This window comes from Homalodisca vitripennis, chromosome 1, assembly GCF_021130785.1.
Source record: "Homalodisca vitripennis isolate AUS2020 chromosome 1, UT_GWSS_2.1, whole genome shotgun sequence".
Lineage (NCBI taxonomy): Eukaryota > Metazoa > Arthropoda > Insecta > Hemiptera > Cicadellidae > Homalodisca > Homalodisca vitripennis.
The window spans coordinates 84130779-84152149 of record NC_060207.1 but is presented as its reverse complement, the minus strand read 5'-3'; the positions used below and the strand labels follow the sequence as shown (position 1 = coordinate 84152149).

At 35.6% G+C, this 21371-nt stretch overlaps 1 protein-coding gene across 1 annotated transcript in view; it reads right to left on the bottom strand.

Moving 5' to 3' along the window:
- Positions 1 to 20926, bottom strand: part of LOC124365929 (titin-like) — a 256928-nt gene extending 236002 nt beyond the window's left edge. The window contains 1 exon segment of the mRNA XM_046822067.1: positions 20554 to 20926. Coding sequence (XP_046678023.1) covers positions 20554 to 20746 — 193 coding nt within the window. The 5' untranslated portion in view covers positions 20747 to 20926.
- Positions 20927 to 21371: the final 445 nt, after the last annotated feature.

Here is a 21371-nt window from a genome sequence, read left to right as displayed (position 1 = left end):
GCTTCCCTAGATGGGGAAGATAAATCGCTTTCACTTTTCTCGAGCTAAGAGCAAGTAGCGGGATGTAACACATCCTAGCTTCTTGCCGTGGCAGCTAGGCGATGACAGCTCCCATATCCATACAGCCTTACGTAACTGTAAGCAGATATGCGGAGAGCTATTCCGGGCCGCCTGCCCGCCGCCTTGTACGGCGCACACACAAATAGTCCTGCGTGGCGTCCCGTGCCGGGGCCGTATGTGCCCCCCCACCCCACCGCACCACACATAACGTCCCTGGTACCTTACACAACCCGAGACTGTTGACAGTGGGCAAGCCACGGTATTCCCGGTAGCCAACACATTCTGGCATATTTCGGTTAAAACCAAAGTTGTTAACGTAATATAAGGCATGAGGAGATAAACATGTATTAACATATCAGTTTATAATTAATTAATCTATGCAATATTAGTCAGTATTAAATAGTCAACTTTCTTGCGTTTGTTGACAACAGCAGTAGTATACATTTTTGAGCTTGAGAGAGGCCCTATCTACGTCATACTTCTTCATAGGTGGGTAGGGGGAACAGAGTGACCCCTTCTTTTTTGTCAATATTATGCACTATAATTGGGGGTTATGCTCGTTCGTTTGTAATATTAGTTACTAAAGGTATAGAAAGTTGAGAGAATATTTAACATACAACCTGAAGGAATGGTTAAACTATTTTGATCAGCAAAACAATTATTTTATCATAATAATGTTTTCCTTATCATCTACTCTTGTATGAGTGGCGGTCTTCTCTGAAATTAATAAGAGTTCCGCTGTAATAAATATCCCTAACCATTAATTTAAGCCAAATATATTATTAGATTATGCCACTGTTTCCCAAACTGTTCGGACCCAAGGCCCCCTTTAGGTCTGTATTGCTATCCACGGCGTCCCACCCCCTCAGCTCTTCGCAATAGAGTCGATGAAGAATAGCAATAAAGTATTGTGTATGTATTGTGAGTAAAGTATAATCCGCATAATAATTCATTCACGTTGGTATAATTTTCGCCTGTATGCCTATTGTATATTAGCCATCATACATATATAAAGTAAAAGCTATGGTTTTAATCAATTACGTAAAACTAGGTACTATTCACTATTACTGATTTTAAAGAACACTATTATTATATTATTGTTTGTCTTTAAGTAGTACAAGTAAATATATAAAGAGAAGTAAGTAAAGTGCAAAGCGTTTAACATTTTAAATGTTGTAATAATTCAATGATTTCTTCATAAAAATTAGAGTTAAGCTAGCCAGATTATGTCTACTTATCATAGTTCATCTACAGTTTGTAATGTTCGTTTAAAGTTTCACACAGGTCAATCGGAAATAACGTTTTCCTGGCAATGTGCGGGTTCGTTTTTTCGACGTTAACAAAAACTCTAAGAAAAAATTGTTTTGAAACCAGTCTTTAAGGAAGTATCTGATTGGAATTCAACCAGTTGTTTACTCTCGACAACGTTTAGATGCATTTATTTGTTAAGTGGATTTGATACCCATATTATTGAGTTGATATCTTTGATAGGAAGATATTTATCAAAATATTCTCAGTGTGGAAAGATCTTTCTTCAATAAACTGTTTCAAGGCGGAAAATCTAGTGTATTCGCCTTTAACCATGATAGCAAATCGAGTTTCTTTTAAACCCTTTCTCTTTGTCTCACAGGTTTAAGATATTTGTACTGTATTCTCTTCTTGCAGTCCTGTTCATTTAGAAAGAATTATTTTAATAGACCTTAAAAAGAAGGACGCCACAATATTTATTTGCACCACTTTTAATTTTTATACCATCAAAAAAACAAACTGTGGTGATGAAAACAAAATAAAAATCTATGACAGTTATGTACCTATAGAAGTAAAGTTCAAAGAGAGTAGCTCACTAAAGACTACTAAGGAAACATTCTACATTACCTAGGAGCACGAAGAAGAGTTGCCACCCACAGAGGCGGTTGTCTGCGGATTATGAATACTCTCGATTATCCGACGGGTTACCGCCAGGTTTGTTGTGTTTACAGTGCGTCTGGATTGTGTTACGACGCGCCAAACCGACCTGTTTATGTTTATTTCCTCTATACGAAAGGAATTCATAAACGGGAAGTATTATGGCTATTTGGCGGTCTGTGGTGGGTGGATGAATTTAGAAGGGACCTGTAATACCCCCTCGTTTTACTGTAAACACATTCCAGACAGGATGCGCGGTACATCAAGAGCGCGACTGTGTCAACACCTACATTATCATAGTTAATAGTGTAACCTCGGGTTCATTAAAAAACCGTTCAGATTCAATGTGAACTCTATAACTATTGCTGATCTTTGGCCATAAAGAGATTGGTTTAGAAATATCTTCAATGATATATTCAAAGAATAAATTGACAATTCCGACTTATTCATTTAAAGATTTAAAAGTCCCATTGTAAATTCAACATTCTAAACTTATAAAAATAAAAAAATTGAAAACGATGTAATAATAAAGTTGCGAAATTAAAACGTACATGAAATCTACCTACCAACGACCCATCAACTCACCCTTAAAACGCATCGAAAACTCAGATACATTCTTGTACTTACAGAAAATCCGTCACCAACTCACAAACTCTTAGGACTATAGGTTATGTGCTCTAAATGCTGTGTGCACCAAATATATTGTCTTCATCATGATATTATATTTTGTTTAAGTAGAAAGTACATTGAGCTTTACTCATTTTTGTACAACTGCAAGATCAAATTGGAGCCAACCTCAAGGCTTCCAAAACGACGCTCGGTGGAAGACAACACGCCATCGAATCAATCTCCGCCATTCTCACCACTCTCACTGGTCTCATTATTCCGCTAATTTACCTAATTATGTCCCTAATTATTATGCCCGCATCCTGCTATCACAAGCTCCGGTGCACCACAATGCTCCGCGCCGCGCCGCATCGTCCTCTTTTACGCCAAAACACTCCCCGCCTTTCTTCGCAAACGTCTTTTGTGTACAGTACGTTATGTAGTTAGTGATCACATTAGGCCCAGAAACATCAGGATACGGATAGTTGGCCAAAACGGAACACGGTTTCAAAACCAAAGACGCAATAAAATTGACAAAAGAATACAATTTGCAAGGAATACAAATAATCTAAATGATAATTAAAAATAATCAAGAAAGAAATTAATTTTGACAAAGAAGACAATATCGAATGACGAAAAAGCTTCAACCATCAATAGTTAAGCTTCAACCAATACGTATAAGCATATTATTGGAGTTTCATTATATCATCTGTTAACTGAGTTTAAACAGCGAAACCGAAATATCTCTAGAACATTATAGTTTAAACTTATTACGACGTCATAGTAAACTTAGGTCTTACTTATAACTTAGATGATAGTTGATGACTAATGTTATTGCAATTGCAGCAATATGGATACATACATAAGGATATATACAACGTATGAAATACAATCTCAGAGACGAAACAACACAGCAACATTGTCATCTTATTTGTGGAAAACTCACACTGCTGCCATGAGAATTAAGAGAAACCTGAAGGGATTTTTGTCCTACAAGATGTGTCCTTTACACATCTTTGAACAATATCGCGATTTATTGATTGCCGTAAATCACGCAGCCATATACCATGCTAAAAAGCAGAATTTTAGTTAGGTTCTAGCTAAAAACTGTTAGAACCTTATTTTTCACACTTTGTTGAGTATACAATGTCGATAATCAACGTTAAGATATCTTGAGTGTTAATGACAATGGAGATGGCCGTTTTTCCTCAATACGCGTTACAGATAAAGATATACACTGCTTCATTTTTGCAGTATTTCTAATAAGTTCCTACCTTGATATAAATGGCGGATTTTCTTTTTAAACAGTGGGCATTTCATTTTATGTACATTTTATTGTGATTTGTTAAGTTTTAAAGGTACGATTTATACTCAACCTCTTTCGGGTATTTTGTGAACAGCTTTTTCGCAAATAAAATTTTAATGAAGAACTACGATTTGGTTTTTTATAAGTTGGTTATTGGTTATTCAGTAAACATTCATCCTACATAGTTACATAACAAATTTAAGCCGTACTTTAAGCAATTCTTCTCGCAAAATTAAAGTACAGAAATAAGAAAGTAAAATCGTTTACGATTTGACATAAATTTTATAGGACAGAATTCGAGGCCGCCAATACAGTGGGGTCTGTAGATGTTTATGCTCCAGTAAGTGCAGTCTTACCTGGTCCTGCCGTCTGGACACCATAAAAGCGCTATTTTTGGGCACTCGGTGACCTCGCACGAGTACAGTTAGTTAGGCGATTGTCGGAAAGTGGTAAGGTAAGGTAAGGTAGGCCTAGTGGTCACTTAGTCACGAGAGGCAGGAAAGTGACCTTGGCCGGGGGAGCAAGTTGCCGTTAAAGGAAGTCTTACGCCGCGTCGTCGCCAATAGTGTCAAGGAGGCGGCTACCTGTAAAATATAGGTGACTTTTCATTACGATTATCCTTCTATCGCGTATACTTCGACTTTATCACAGCATCACTTTGTTCTTGGCCATTTACAAAATTTTCAGTTTAGAGAATTTTACTAGGTATCAGTAAGAGAATGAAAACAAAGTATAAAACAAGCAGAGAGTGACTGTTAAGAGCTATTTCATCGCAAATCAGCTGATTCAGTATGGGGTATCTCACTGCTAAGAAATCTACAACGCATTCATCAAAATAAAATGGTTGAGATGTTAGCAAACCTTCAGTAGAAGGCATATTCTAAACAGAAAAAGAGAAAGCATAAAAGTCTGTAGTATGTTTTGGAAATATCTTTTCAATTCACTTCGATCTGAATTAACGGAAAACCCCCAAGCGTGTTGGCACGAACACGTATTATTTGCGAAGAGAAGCTTTCTTACGAAAATAACTGGTTGCTGAACAATCCACATCCAAATAATGTACTGCGAAGCATCTATTGCTCCATAGTCAGTGTTAAACCATCAAAGAATCCCAAACTATCTTGGATCGAATAACACCCGATAATTTATTACCACTGTTGTTTATCAACAAACGTGAATGCTATATCTTGCCTTTCCAATCTGAGATTTTCCTTTCAGAGGTTTCCGCATAAATCTACGGTACGGTACATATCGCAATACCAACTTTTAAATCTTGTCATGAACACAACAGCATAGCTTTATCCCTTTTGCTGACAAACCCGACGTCAAATCCTTACACTTGCTTGGATACTATTCAAGTGTGTTGTTTGTTACCATCATCAACCCTAGTCTCCTAAAATTCCTTTGGCATGGGTGTTTGTCGGGTCATCTACAAAAGTTCACCACTAATAATAATAGAACTACTGTTCCTCGGTTGATATGACTTACATCCTCACTAGTAACTTAAGGTTATTACCACGCAAGTAATTTTAATAACACAGTTTACAACCAAGGAATAAAATGATACTCAAAACTCCATAGGGAAAGGCGACATGGCGCATAAAACCGTATTATAGGCCCACTGGATAAAGAGGTTTACGGTGCCTTGAAACCCCACTCTCCAGGCAGACCCTTGTACTGAGGCCGTTGTCAAGGGCGTCATCTGTAAACACGTTGATGTAAAGAGGTCACATTTTGTATGTATATAAGACTAATACGTTTTAAAGGCAGCGTGTAAATTTTTAAATACATTAATATGTGTTGAAGCTAGCACAATAATTATCGTATTAGTGCTGTAATTAGAAGCAATTCCTTCTGTTAGATGAAGACGCATACAGGTGTCCTTCATTTTTCGTAAGGTAATCCAAGTGATGTATACTAAACAAAATTACACAAGTTCCATAGACATCCTACCGTGAAATGCTAACGTTTGTATAAGATACAATTTTTTGTTAAGATAATATGCTAAACTCCTAATGTGTAATCATGATCAAGTCTTCGGGTTCACATCTCACCGCAACACTGTAACACAAACATTTTAATTGTTTCGCCTGGAGTCTATAACATTCCAATTAACATACCGTATATTGAAGAAAAAAGCGTTTAGTGTCTCCATGAGTTTTAGTCGTCACATCAGGCACAGAAACTTCAGGATATGGAAATATAATCGAGGCGGAAGTCAGTGACAAAACCACACATCAAAACAGTTCGACAGAATCCAAAAAAATTTAAAAAACTTCAACAAAACCATAATGATCAAATAAGTCATATTTATCCAAGTTTCGTCGTACTTGTCGTTGCTTGATTACGCTTGACCCAACCACGATCACATTCAACTCCCTAACTCATGTGTATAAGCGGATATGTATTGTTGACAGTTTCTGTGTGATATCTGTTAGCTAAAGATGGCTCTCCATTGCGATGTCAAAATATTTCAAGATTATGACGTATATCTTTGTTAATTAACCAGTTTGACTATTTCTTGCTAAGTGTCTTGACCGGTGCCAAGAGAATCCTATAATTTTAAGTGGATTCCGAAATCACTGTGATCCTAGTTTTGGCTAGACTAATAGCTGTTAAAACACCGATTCCATCTCTTCAACATAGAGTGCTATGTCTTACAAGGCTTAGAGGAAATGTTAGGTTCACAGGAAGACCAATTCCTATACATCCTAGCCTTAAATCATCCCACACTCCGATCTCCAGAATAGACGACACCGCTAAAAGATCTGGTTTATCGACTTACATAATGTCCAGGATGTTTTAGTGCAAGTTTTTCAATATTTCCTGAGATGTAATTATCAGTGATATAACTTGTACTGTGTTTAATGTATGGCGTTCATAGAACTCTTATGTAGGTAAATGGTGTAACTGGATTTTGGATTGTACAGATTCTAATAATAGACTTAAAGTGTTTTTAATTTTAGAAAATTAATGATGAGTTAATATAAATTAATAACTCAAGAAAAGTACAATTTTATCGTGTCAAACCTCTTTATCTGTAGAAGAGAACAACATCTATCAAGATACTGTAGGATTTAAATTTTAAAATTCCTTTCCTTTATGTTAGTTTTTGTTCGACCTTTTCATGGAAACCCGTAGAAAATAGTAGACTGACAGAAAGAGGAGAAATTGTGACAAGAACCCGCAAGTCTATAAATAGTATGACCTAGACGCAACAGCCCAGCCTCCCAGGCCGTAGGACCTGACCGTCAGTACACTTAAGTACAAGGTGTTGGTTCAATATGCTATGAAAATTAATCACATATATACTTGTAAAATTTTTAAAATACCTTTAAAATCAACGTCTTTTGCTGTATGTCTGTAAAACCCCTCCCTGTGTCCCAGAGTAGTGAGTTAATTTAAACTAATGACAAACTCATAATTAGTAGGTTTATATAATTTACTAAAATTCTTTCCAAAATCTTTAGATAGCTTGGAAGTAGCAAAAAGGTAATATGTGCAGGGAACAGATTGGTTTCATGTTCTCAATTCACATTCATTCATCTCACAATTCCTTCTGTATCAACCTTGGATTACAACCCAACCCTCTTGATTGAAATGTAAAAATAAAGATCTAAAAACAATTTGATTTTTATATTTATCTCAAATCGTTACAAGTAAGAGGGCTTCTTTTTGTTTGTAGTTAAAATAAACTGGTAGTGAACCTTAAAAATGCAGTTTTTTTGTAAATCCTAACACAGTTATGAGATATTTTTTTCGATATTAACCATTAAAAATCTCAATTGCTACAGTTCCTGTCAAGACCTTCTAAATTTGGTTCTTATATATGTTGTTTTCGTAAACGTATTTAAAGATATCTAGATCTTACGTATTACGTTTTAACTCTGGCTCTCTGGCTATCATCCTCTTAGAAATGCAGATAATTGTTAGCTTTTAAACCTTACGCCAATATCAAAGTAAAATATGTCACGCATATTAATGAAAACCATAAAGGATTTATTACAATGTTTCATGAGTTTTACAAACAACAGTTATAGTAACGTTCCGGCCTACAGTGCGATATGGCTGCGGAGTCGTGAACGTGCAGTAAACCATATAGGATTTATTACAATGTTTCATGAGTTTTACAAACAACAGTTATAGTAACGTTCCGGCCTACAGTGCGATATGGCTGCGGAGTCGTGAACGTGCAGTAAACCATATAGGATTTATTACAATGTTTCATGAGTTTTACAAACAACAGTTATAGTAACGTTCCGGCCTACAGTGCGATATGGCTGCGGAGACGTGAACGTGCAGTAAACCATATAGGATTTATTACAATGTTTCATGAGTTTTACAAACAACAGTTATAGTAACGATCCGGCCTACAGTGCGATATGGCTGCGGAGTCGTGAACGTGCAGTAAACCATATAGGATTTATTACAATGTTTCATGAGTTTTACAAACAACAGTTATAGTAACGTTCCGGCCTACAGTGCGATATGGCTGCGGAGTCGTGAACGTGCAGTAAACCATATAGGATTTATTACAATGTTTCATGCGTTTTACAAACAACAGTTATAGTAACGTTCCGGCCTACAGTGCGATATGGCTGCGGAGTCGTGAACGTGCAGTAAACAGTGTAAAAGAGATAATATTACAACCACGACGCTATTAATTTATAACAACCTTGGTACATACTCACTGTTACGTCACTAATGGGTTTATTTGTAACAAGAATGAGCATTATAACCTTTAACTAGAGAGGTTGAAGTGGAGGGCATTCTGAAAAGGTAAGGGCTAAATGTGTTTTGCTAATTCCTCGTAGGAAACATGACCTACTGTGATCGAACGAAGCAAGTGAATAGTGAACAGATCTGTTTGTAAGACGTTCAAATAATTATTTTATCTTGTATTAGTCACTTACAAGCGGCTGTGCTCTACGGTCTGAGGGTTCCGCACTCCGGTGTTATAATAAGTTCATAGAATACTGTTATGAAAAGACATTATTTCTACCTCAGACATGCGTATTAAGAAATAGCTAAAGATTGTGAATTCAGGGGTGGACCCCACTGTGTATTTTAATACAATTTCTGGAAAACCATAAGTAAATGATTGGATCTACCTATAAGCTAGGCCCAAATGGAACTAACACAAAACCAAAAGCCCATAATTTAAAATTCTTCGAATCCTTTGCCAGTGTCAGAAAGAATAATTAGAAAGATCTTAACACGAAAAGTATATTCTGAGAGCTTAAAACTGAGCTAAACGTTAAAAAAAAACAACGCAATACCCCTACCGATTTACGTGTCTCCCAGCGCACGTTTCTACCCCAGATTTTAGTACTCCAGATTAGCTTACATAAGGCTAGAAAGTAGACTTTAAAAATATATTTAATGAAATATAACATTAACTTTTAAGTGACAATACTGTATACAAGATAATATACGGTACAGCTTTATGTCATACGGCGCGCAGAACTATGAGTTAGGATTTACTTTATACTTCACTGAATATAACTGATTCACTAATTTGTCCACCATTGTATCCGTGGTTAACTTAGAAGTGTTACATATGACACCTGTATAAATATATACAATATTCGCTTGTATACATTTTCATACGAAACAGGGAAAAATTCTTAAGTCAATTTCATAAGTCTAAATAACTAAAAATCTTACTTAAACAACCTGCAGACCATAGAATATTTTCTAAGATAAGTCTCTATATTTAAAATTGGCCAACCCATCTCCAACAATGTTGTTATGTTTTTCATTCGTTTTGATACATTGTCTTATTGGATGACATATTTAAATGTAAACTTTATATTTGTCTGGAACGTTACAAGAAAGATGTCGGAGTAGTATTAAGCTTCACATTGTACACTTTTTTATATCGTTACATCGTATTTAAACTACAAAAATCAATATTTCGTTTGATCTACTGTTGAGTGACTAAATAAGTTATTTTGGTTGATTTTACTTCCGAGTATTTTATAAAGTGGCAATATTATCCAATGTTGGATGACAACCATAAAAAAACGTCAAGGTAAATAATTGTATACGTGATAAATAATTATTAAAATTAGTAAACACACAGAGAATTAAATTCCGTATGATTTACCCATTCATAGTTGTCTCATTTATTCAGTTCTCTTAAAATTTTATAAATAAAATGTAAACATTGACGTAAGAGTTGCAATGCATTTAAGTATGTAGTTCCTCCATTCTTTAAAACTATTCCATACTCCATGTAATACAATATATGCTCGTATTTCGTTAAAAAACAAAAAACAGAAAAGGCCCAGAAAATTTATTACGTGTAGAAGAAACAAATATAACTCAAAAGTGATAACAAATTAACATCATGCTACGATAAAATTAGACAATTTTAAATCAACAAGTTGTAAAACATCAAGACTACATACATAATGAATTAATGAGGATAAAAAGCTGGCCGTTAGACTCGGATCAACAACAGAACCACCTTTCTATCCTCGTACATACTACGGTCTGTAACAGTTATTCTCTTCCTGGTGAGTTACGGGTACTTACTAGGGCGGTAGAATGGCAAGGCAGAGAGCATGCTGGGGGTAGCACATCACTTCACAGACTGCGCGGGCCGCGCTGCAGGGAGACCGGTCTCGGGAAAGTTGGTCATATAAGGTCGAGTGGCGAGCCCGAGCCCAGCGCACTGTCAATGTCAGGACCGTGTCCACCGCGAGAGATGTTGACAATTTATTTCTCAACATCTCAATTCGTGTGTGATCTCAAATTTTCGCTGTTTGATTTATAAATAAAGATATAGTGCAGTTCCATGTCTGTGCCCGATAATTCAGAACATTATAGCCTTCAAAAGAAGAGCTACCGTTTAGCTACTACTCAACTGACTGAATGATGGAATTGAATGAATGGGGAAAACAGGAGTAGACCGAGTTAGCCAAGTTAAACCACACAATTATTTGGATCTTTATAATTATTAATTTTTGGTTTTCTATTACTCTATTTCGGTCTCTGAGTTTTGTATTGTTTAGTACCCAAAAAATCTTTCTTAAACTCGTGTCCGAGTCTGTCTGTCCGTGCGATAACTCTTGATATAGAGGTCCTCGAGTCTTCAATCTGTTACATAGGGTCCTCTAGGCCCATACAACAAATCTATTTATTTTGAGGGTTAAAGATCAAAATTAAAGGTAACGTACAATTTATAGCATTTATAAATGTATAGCATTTATATACCCATAGATCTTATGGGTAACCATTATGGCAAAGAGAAAATTGTGACTCAAGTTCTATCAGATCCTTCGATACTCAAATTATCGGTTTATTTTATTAATACATTTTTTTCTGTAAACGATACACAGCTGTAAGGAAGACAGTGGCTGTCACCGGGAAATAAAGAACGGGAATACGCCTAGCGGACACAATGTACAATCTCCTGCGGAGGTTGAAACTGCCTTCGATTGCCTGTCATTATAAATTCAGCAATGAGAAGGAAGCGCCTCTAGCTGTAGAACAAGCACCTGGTGAATAACTTAAACTTGTACGCTCATCTTGCTCCTATATATCCCCTCTACTGACATATATTGTCACTGTGTCGAGTGAATTATGTGGGTGTTCATTTGTAATCGAGCACACGTTTTAGATGTTACACAAACTAACGATGTACAGTCACGCGAAATCACGGACGATTGGAACGTCAACGATCAGGCCCGTGGTAATGATCCTAACGACATTTAAGATCTTTAAATTTACAAACTATTACGAAATAAACTATCCATTTATAAATTAATGAGCTACCTTGACTGTTAGTTTAAATCCAAAATGGCTATTTTGCAACTCATCATTGTAGTTTTGTTGTTGACATTAAAATGTTAATTTAGTGTCAATTTTTTATTTGCCAACATGACACTCATAATCTACTTTATGCTATCAAAAATTCAAAAAGTATGAGGAACATACATACATTATGAGAACATTTATTTATAAAACACCAGATAGTATTACACCGATCACCTTTCAGTTTCTGGTATGCAAATAATCCTGGGAAGTGAAAAATTCCTTTATTCCAACGTAAAGTCTATGTAGTCATGAAATGAATGAGATTAAGAAAATGTGGCCAGTTTCGCGGAAAGTATTACACAAACCACGCCACGGAAGGTAGTCGGTTATGATCGACACACGATAGGCACGACAGGCATGTTAGTCCAGCGCATGATTCAGCTGCCTTGTGGTGTTGACCCGATGGGCAGGCAGGCGGGGATAGAGTATCACAAGCCGCAAGGTCGCGGTGTGGCCGGAGTCTCAGGGCCCACAGTATACAGCTGATGTGGGCCGACTCTTGCTGCTGTAATACGACGCCACCGGTTCAGCGTCCACAACCGCGACAAGCCAACACGACGCGGCGGTGGCGGCCACGAGACCCTTGCATCCGAAAAAGGTAAGGTGCAGGGTGGTATATGGCTCCTAAAACGTATCAGCGGCAGATTATAAATTGTAAGCTTGTGGAAAGTCAAACACGTCTCACTGGTAGGCAGCGGAAAGACGGCCAGACCCAGGAACTGCTGGTTTATTGGCGGATATAACGTATCACTAGCGAATCGTGGTGACTCGTCCTTGTTATTAACCTCATTGAGACGTCTAGGTTAGGCTGTCTTTGATGCAAATCACTAGCATCTCTATTCCTCTAAATCAGGAAGACAACACCAGAATGAAATACTTAAAAGTTTATTAAAATTATGCCCGTTCCAGTTAATTAACAGATGTCTTTCACAATGTCGTCGATTGTTGATTTTGCCTTTAAAATTGTTAAACAATATTGATTTTCCAATGAGTAGTATTAAAAATCTTAGTACACACACAATACTTATCTGTATCTATAAATAATAAATAATTGCGGCTTTATAATAAATAATGTACTAAAGAAGACGGGTATAGCTGTATTATTTTGTCGTGCAGCCGTCGAAGAAAACTACACCACTGGATAGCATCTTCTACAGCCAAAGTTTACTAAAGTAGTAGTTTCTCATTGCAATGCAAGGATGGCTTTAGATATACGGAATTATCGTGTGACAAGTTATTTTGTATGGTTTTTTATGGACGGTTTTGTTCAATTCTTGTGGACTCAGTCTTGGATAGAATCAGATAAACTAAACATTGACACAATTGTCACCACGGTTAGAAACAATTTCTCAATGCGAATTTGAGTATTTGCTCAACTGCTAGCACGACTGTTGATTGTAACAGGAAGCAGCGAGAGCGGGGCCGGTGCCATATCTAAAAGTATAAACACGACAACCCATTCAAACGCAAAATGCGAGTCAATGATAACTAATTAGCAACAGAGCGCCGCACCGCGCCGTTCCATTGTAATGAAGAGCTCGTGAATGGGTATCTCGATCTAGTCGCGCGATAAGCGTTCGGAAAGTCCCGAGAACATGGGAACCCGACTTTATTTGCTCGGCAGTACAGAGGAAACCGCCTCCATCCCATCATAATAGTCGACTCGGCGGCGTGTAACGGTCATTGGATGAATAATTGCAAGTATCCGGTGAGAAACAGGCGGCGCCGAGCCTCTGCGAGCCCGACCCTGTGGCACACTTGCTGTTCGCGCCCGAGCACGTGTGATACACAGCGGGAGACAGGGGCTCAGGTATTGGTCATGACGATACAGACCAGAACATACTGTACCTACACCTTCAATAAAGGCCGGCGAAAAGCTACTTGTAGAGACAATTATCACCGAACTGCTGATATAAATCATCATAATTGAGACTGATTCTCGCAATGTAGAAACAGCATGTGCAAAATAACTGTACAAGAAAAAGTTGTGTGTATAAAGTAATGAGGAATAAGTATAGCACTATCTGAAAACCCTTCATGTCTCAATGATGCATTGCTTTTCTCTTTCGGTGGACAGAGTTTTTATCCATGCTTTATGCCATTGCAAAAGATACCTACCCAGTAAAATCAATGTTAACTGTACACAAACATATCGTAGGCAAATAAACAACATATGAACAACTCGTATGAATAACGAGACAACGTCATGTTTATTTTTCAATAAAACTTCCCAAACAATTATCCAAATTAGATTTTCAATAAGAAAAAAATATCTTTCTTCCATTTTCAACATTAATTTATTTTGGTTTATTTCTTTTTATATTTATTTATTTATTTTTCAGCACTAATTTGTTTATTAGTTTCACCAATCAAATAAAAACATTCACAATTCGTAAATTGGAATCAAATCAGCCTGGTAAAGGTATTCTAAAAAGTTATGAACAATAAATACCTTACCCACAACCAGGTGCATATACAAACTAACAAATGATGTGAAATTATTATAAATCACGTAATCTACCCTTTAGCAATGCAAGGTATATTTAGTAACTTGTGCCCCTTTTATACAACACTTTACACAAGACGACCCCTGGGACATTTTAGTTTTAAGAAGGAGTGGTAGCTATAGCCTTTTTAAAATGTTAGATACTTCCCCCACAATACAACAAATCTGTAGTTTGAGTAAAAAAAACCCACCAATTATTTCCAAATAATCTACGTTTTCTACACACGTGGAAAATTATTACTTACCCAACTACAAAAAATAACTGCCTATTGGAAACAATGAAAATGTCCTGTTTTGACCGCACCAGTCTCCGCTCAGGCCGATACTCGGCGTGGGTAGCGACCGGCGCGGCGGCTTGTTATGTCTTCAGACAACATAACGCGGGCAGTAAACCTAAGCCCACAGCTGTTTTAGTACCTAGAAGTCCCGCTGCAACGTGACAGCCGTACCGTGATTGATGGGTGGTCTGCCAACAAACCTCCAAACTCAAATATGAAACAGTAGTTTTTATAGTTAAGACGTTGCGGTCACGGCACCAGGTCACTGTATGAGGGCAAGGGCCTTGGTTATTATAGCCTATCCCGTGACCAGAAACTACGGGTACGTTATAACTGTGGTAGAGTTACAATGTTGAAATGTCCAGGAGCGACTGGTACTGATAATGAATAATGAAGATATTTGAAATGGCAAGAATGACTAGTGTATATGAAAAATCAAAAGGACCAAGAACTATACCATAAGTACCTATGTGTTTGGATGAAAAGATTGTGAAAATCTTGTACTTGCCAGGAACGACTCATACTTTTGAGGGAAAAGATTATGAATATCTGGAACACACCAAATTCAACCGGTATATGTAAAAATATTAAAAACCCAGGAATGATTATTATATAAGATGAAAAATTATTAATATCTTGGGATAAACAGAAATGTCTGCTAAATATTAGAGTAGATTTTGCAAATATTGAAATGACTATTGTATTTTTGGGTGACAATATAATGAAAATAAAGAACGCCTAGGAAAAAGTTATATATTATACAGGTGATAAGAACATGGAAATGTAGACATGATCATGTTGGAATGTGTGTGAATAGCAATTTAAACACACGCCAATGTTAAACTCTTTCGTTAATTTTTGAGACGTTATGGACGATTTGTACATAAACAGATGAGTTTATATTGAAAATGTCAAAATTCCTTGTTGCTTTTCTAATACATCCAGAAACAGTGATCATATATTTGGATTAAAATGGCGAGGAACTACTTATATATAAGTGCAAAGGAGGATCATAAGAACAGTGAAATAGTCAGATGAAACAGTAATATATGAATGTGTAGGACTGGTAAGTGTGTGGGTGTTATCTCTGGATCACTAGGATGCTGGTTTCATTATTCTGTACCATATCTTGAGTTTACCCTCCTGCTCACAGAGATAACATCAGCATTAGTACAGACTTTCCCGCGGCTGCGATACGCACTTTCCTCGGTCCTCAAGCAATTAAACCACACTTGGAGCGTGTCAAACGTTTCACGTTACGTTGGCAACAAAACGCCGTTTTCCTCATTCTTGGAGAACTACAGCCGGATTATTTCTAGTTGAGGGAATGAATTATCACACCATCATTCTCCCAACCTTTTCTTTGTGTACACGTCGCATTTTCTTCATATTAAATCGAAGGTAACGTAACATTTGTAACCTATGCGTTCCCAATTATACAGCATCGTCCGGGTGGTTTCGCCATCGATTGGCAAATTTATTTAAAACCTCCCAAAGATATAAAATTGACAATTAATATTAATTATTTTACCATTAAAATGTACTTCTATTATCTTTTAATAACATTTACAAGAAATGCCCTTAATTTGTTCACACTGTTCTTATATTTCAATTCCAGTTTTTAAATATTTTAAACTCATTTCATTCTCTTTTAAATATTAGTTCCAATGTCGGCTTTATATTTCAAGTCACGATGTGTAATGTTTAAGGCTTTTCTTATATTAGATTTTTGAACTCTATGAGGATTTAACTCAAGACCTTTAGAAGCCATGATCTCGTGTACTAGACCATACAATGATCATTAACACGCAAGAGTACTTGGGAACCTATTTTCACTAAGCAATGCTAGTCTTAAAAATCGGGTAAGGATATTTATACTGTCTAACTAGTATTATATATACCGTACTACTTAAGTAGTTACTTAATGAAGTTGAGATTTAAATAGGTAAACCATATATAATAATTACAGTTATTACAGAATTATATCATTTTGTAGAGACTACACCACTAAAACGTCTGGAAGCAAGAAAAAAACCATTCTTCATTCCTTCTGCCCGTTTTTACGAAATTACAGCGTAACTGAAATCGTAACTTATACGTTAATAACTAACATGCACTATTTTATTGCGATAGAATTATTCTAAACAGACACAGCGGATTTGGTACAAAGTTATTCAACGATTATTTATCGTCGTGATAAGCTTAGGACAACAAAGGACTATGAGTACATGTAATTATAAGATATAGTTAGTATCAAGGAATAGTTTTACACTCAATTGTATATACAGGGTGATCACAAAAGGGTGCCCCAAACTTCTGTGGGTGATTGTAGGCATAATTTCAAACAAAAATGTCTCACAAAGATAGGTCGAGAAATGTGTCGTTTAGCCGCTAGCTACCATTTTGTATTTTTACAAAAAATTAATTTCTCTACAATTAGTAAAGCTATAGATACCAACCATTGCACGTCGGTAGTAACACATAAGTGAAAATAAAAAAATAATGGTGTGATTTGCTTGAATGGTTTCAAAATGGCGCCTGTTAAATTTTTTAAGTCAAATAACAAAAAAACAAGTATATTTATAAAATTTCACAATATACTAACTATTTAGTAATTTTTATAACAAATTCAACTGTACCTTTCGCAACGAAATCTGTCAACGCATAAGCGAGCAAGATAACTTTATAAGTATGCTTGCATAGGATACCTTTCAGCTGATACCAGAAAAATAAATATTTTAAAATTTGTATAATAATTCCAATGTTACTTTTCTCAACAAAATCCGTCAACGCATAGGCGAGCACGGCCACTTTAATGGCACTCTCGCACAGGCCGGGAGCTGCTGATACGTCTCAACTGTGACCACAAACATATTACAGTTTTAAAAGAACAGTCGATACCAATACCCAAAAACAATTTACCTGAAACACAGTCAATACAAAAATAACTTTGATTCTTAAAGGACTTAGTTTTTCACTGTCACACAAAAAAAACTTTATTTTATCTTACAAACATTACGAACGCCAACTATTATTATTAATAAGATAGAACATTTTAAACGTACTGAAATCCTTGACCTCACGTTATGTGGCTGGGTGTTTGTTAAAAGCATACGAGTTAAGTTGCAATATTACATAACCCATCATTAATTGAAGCATTTCTGTAAGCTTTTTCTATTCAAACTAAAAATTTAAAAGCATATTTCGACAAAATATTTTTAAGTGGCTAAGTTTAAAAAAATCATAAATAATCTCACTTGAAAAAAGTTATTTTGCTGCACACTAGCTCTTCAATAGGCAAATCAAAACAAATCCCAACTTTAAATTTCTATTTAAACAACAGTTTATTTTTTTTAGTTCTGAGTGCAATTTCAGAAAAAAACTTCATTTTAGGTCTCAAGAAAGAAAGGAATAAACTAAACATCTCTTATTGTACTCAAAAGTGTTTGTGTTTGAAGCCTACCCATTACGCCTTATTACGTCATGCGTTATAATAAGGCCTATATGACGGATCCCAGTTCCGTCTTCAGTAGGCACTCTAAGAAGTAATAATTCCGCTTATGTAATATGCTATTATGAATATTATTTGTAAATAATAGTTTACTTTTAACACAACTTGAGAATTCTTGAAAGCGGTAGCGTACATAAGTTTGCAATGGAGAGTATTATCACAGTGCATATTAAAAGGCTAACCCTTTAATACGTTTAGGTGTAGGGAAGTTCGTGAAAACTTGAGGAAGACAATAACTAAGGTGGTACAATCGATCTTATGCTTATATAACTTGTTTTACTAAAGTCATTACAATTTAAGGTAGCTTTCCTGAAGACAGAAAGAGATTACAAATTATTAATAGGAACTATAGGCGTTTAAAAATGGAAATATAGGCTTTTGCAACCAAGCCCAAATAAGATGACTGAACATAAAAAGTGATATTGTACAGTATATAATTAGATAACATTTCACGAAGTAATGCGTCGTTAATCTATATATATATAATATAATATATATATAATATATATATATATATATATATATATATATATATATATATAATAATATATTTTAAAAAAGCATCTTAAAGACAGTATACATCAGAATATAAAAATATGGTTTAATTTTAATAAATGATTATTCCAACAGAAACCGATTGCATTACCTCACCCCTTAAAAATGTTTGTTTGTTACTGTTAACCGAGCAAGTTTGACTTTTGTTTTAGTCGCAACTTTAAGAAAAAAATTATATCTTGAACCTTAATTTCCTTATAGCGAAGGTGTATAACATGTTAAAACAAAAATTTATCCAAAAACTATTAAATTTGCAAGAAACTTTGAAAAGCCGAAGCCTGTGAAAGGAGCCAGTTGAAGTAACGTGAAGCGGGCAGGGGTGTTAATTAGTTCAAATATATTCTAGCAGTAATATTAGTTTCCCAGTTTGAATCATTTTACTTTACACTGACATAAGAAGTTGTGAATATATTTGACAATTTACCAATTCACGATGCTCAATAGAATTAATACAGTTTTCGAATCGTACACGAGAATGACGCGTTGCTTTACATGAAGTGGTATAAGGCGATTGAAACAGTCAGCGGGTTTTCTGTTCTGAGTCTAGCATTTTTTGATTAATTTGTTTTTAATTATGAAAACTATTAAAATATTAAGGTACACAAACGTCTGAAAACTAAAACTGTAATACTTATTACATATGACTTCAATATTTTCAAAACTACAAAAATGTAGTAATAGTGTTTTCTTTCTTTTTTATTTGTTTGGCTTTTGTGTGTCACACTTTATATGAAAGTCCAGCCAATTAATGTTATTTCTGAGAATTTAAAACTACTTTGATCGCAATGTAATCACTTTAATTGTCAAAATATTACTACCCAACCAAAACATTATCATTCTGGACTTATGTAATACGTAACTATACGAATATTTCATGTTTTTGGGGACATCTATTACTTCACTATACTTGTAAAACTGCTTGAACATAAATTAATTGCTTTCTTAATTTCAGTATTTATGTTTTATAACAATTTAAAATCAAATACACTAGTGTCTAAACTAATTTACATTTGTAACGAAATATTGATTTTTAGTCTTAATCATTAATCAATCGTGTTAGAAACTCATGGGAACTCGGAAGAAAATTTAAACCAAGATAATTCTATTGTTTAGAAAATGGATATTACATTTTAATAATAAAAAAAATATAATATTTAAATCTCAACCGGAAACTTTTTACACTGAAACAATTTCACACGCCAAAAACAACGATGAAAATAGTTAACATAAATCAAACTCGGATAAAACATTAAACTGAGACAATGCGGCTGTTAACACGTTATATATTTAAATTTTACTCTATATAACAATTGTATGCTTAAATCTCATCAGAGCCTAAAATAAACTCAATTTTTATTTTTAGCATTGTTCATTAAAGAAATAATATTTAAAATTAAATAATAGATGAAACACATTGTAAACTGAGATATTGTGATTGGTAAAAAAAGATTTTAAAATCTTACTCTTAATAAAAACTAAGCATATGTTTAAAATTAATAAAACTACGTGGAAACACTGAGTTACTTTGATTATTTAGCAAAATAAGGTGGATATAGATTGTTATTTAGAATAATTAAAAATTAGCATAGAAAATTAATTATATGTGAGACCTTACTTTGAGACACTTTGGTTGTTACGGAGGTACTGGTTGGTATTTCCGCTTCTAATCTCAAAGATTACGTGGCCCATAGAAATAATCATACTGTACCCGGGAAGAAACTTTAAACAGAAGTGTATAGTTTTCAGTAATATAGTACTTTAACTTATTTCTGTTCCTTTCTTTAAAACCAACATTACATGTTCTTTACTTTCAAATACCCTCCAGCATATTGGATGTCACAACTGTGCCTTCTTGCGTTTAAACTTTAATCGTGGTTTATTCTATCTTTTGAGAATATATCGTGTTTAGTATATTAATAACAATGATGTATTTTCTTTGTAAGCCTCAAGCCTTCAGGTGTTATTTCAGTGTTAATCTGCCTACTTGCTGTATGTGCCGTACCTTGTTGTTGCTGTGTGACCTGTCTTGTCACATGTTGTTCAGTGCGACTAATCCGCTGTTGGCTGAACTGCTGTTGTTGACTGAACTGTTGCTGTTGCACGAACTGTTGTTGCTGTTGCTGAACAACCTGTTGTTGTTGTTGCTGCTGCTGCTGCTGAACAATCTGCTGTTCTTGCTGCGTTTGCCGCTGCATTGTTTGTCTTTCGAATCACACACAGAACTGAACCACTATCACTTTGAAAATGTACAAACGTCTAAAAACGTCTATTTCACGGCCAATATGATAACAACTGTTCAAGTCATTATAGTAGAGAAACCACAAACATACATATATACAACGTCGATCGAATACGGGGTCTGGGCGAAGAATGAGAAATTAGGCGACTTAGGAGCAACCGAGGCTGCAGCGCTGAGGGGGGAGTGGGGAGGTTTACCAAAAATACACCGAGCTGAGCGAGTGACCACGCCTCCCCCACACGCGCAGCGGCGCGCACTCCCGCGCGTGGGACACATGATTCAATCAGCTGATTTGGGACTGTGATCGAGACCGACACAAGACAAAGACCGCCGAATTATAGTTTGGTGACCTTCCCACTCGGCCTCATCCCGCCTGATAACGGCCGTCCATCCACGGCACTGTCAGCTGTCATATGTCCAACATACGAGAGAAGGTTGTTTACTACTGTCGCTCAGGTAGTGAGTGTAGTCTCTGCGATCTATTATTGGTTTAAACGCTATGCAAGTGGACAAGTATCGAGATAATCCATCATTGAAACTTTTAATTGAAGCTAATGAAGTCGCGCTTAGTCATGCACAAT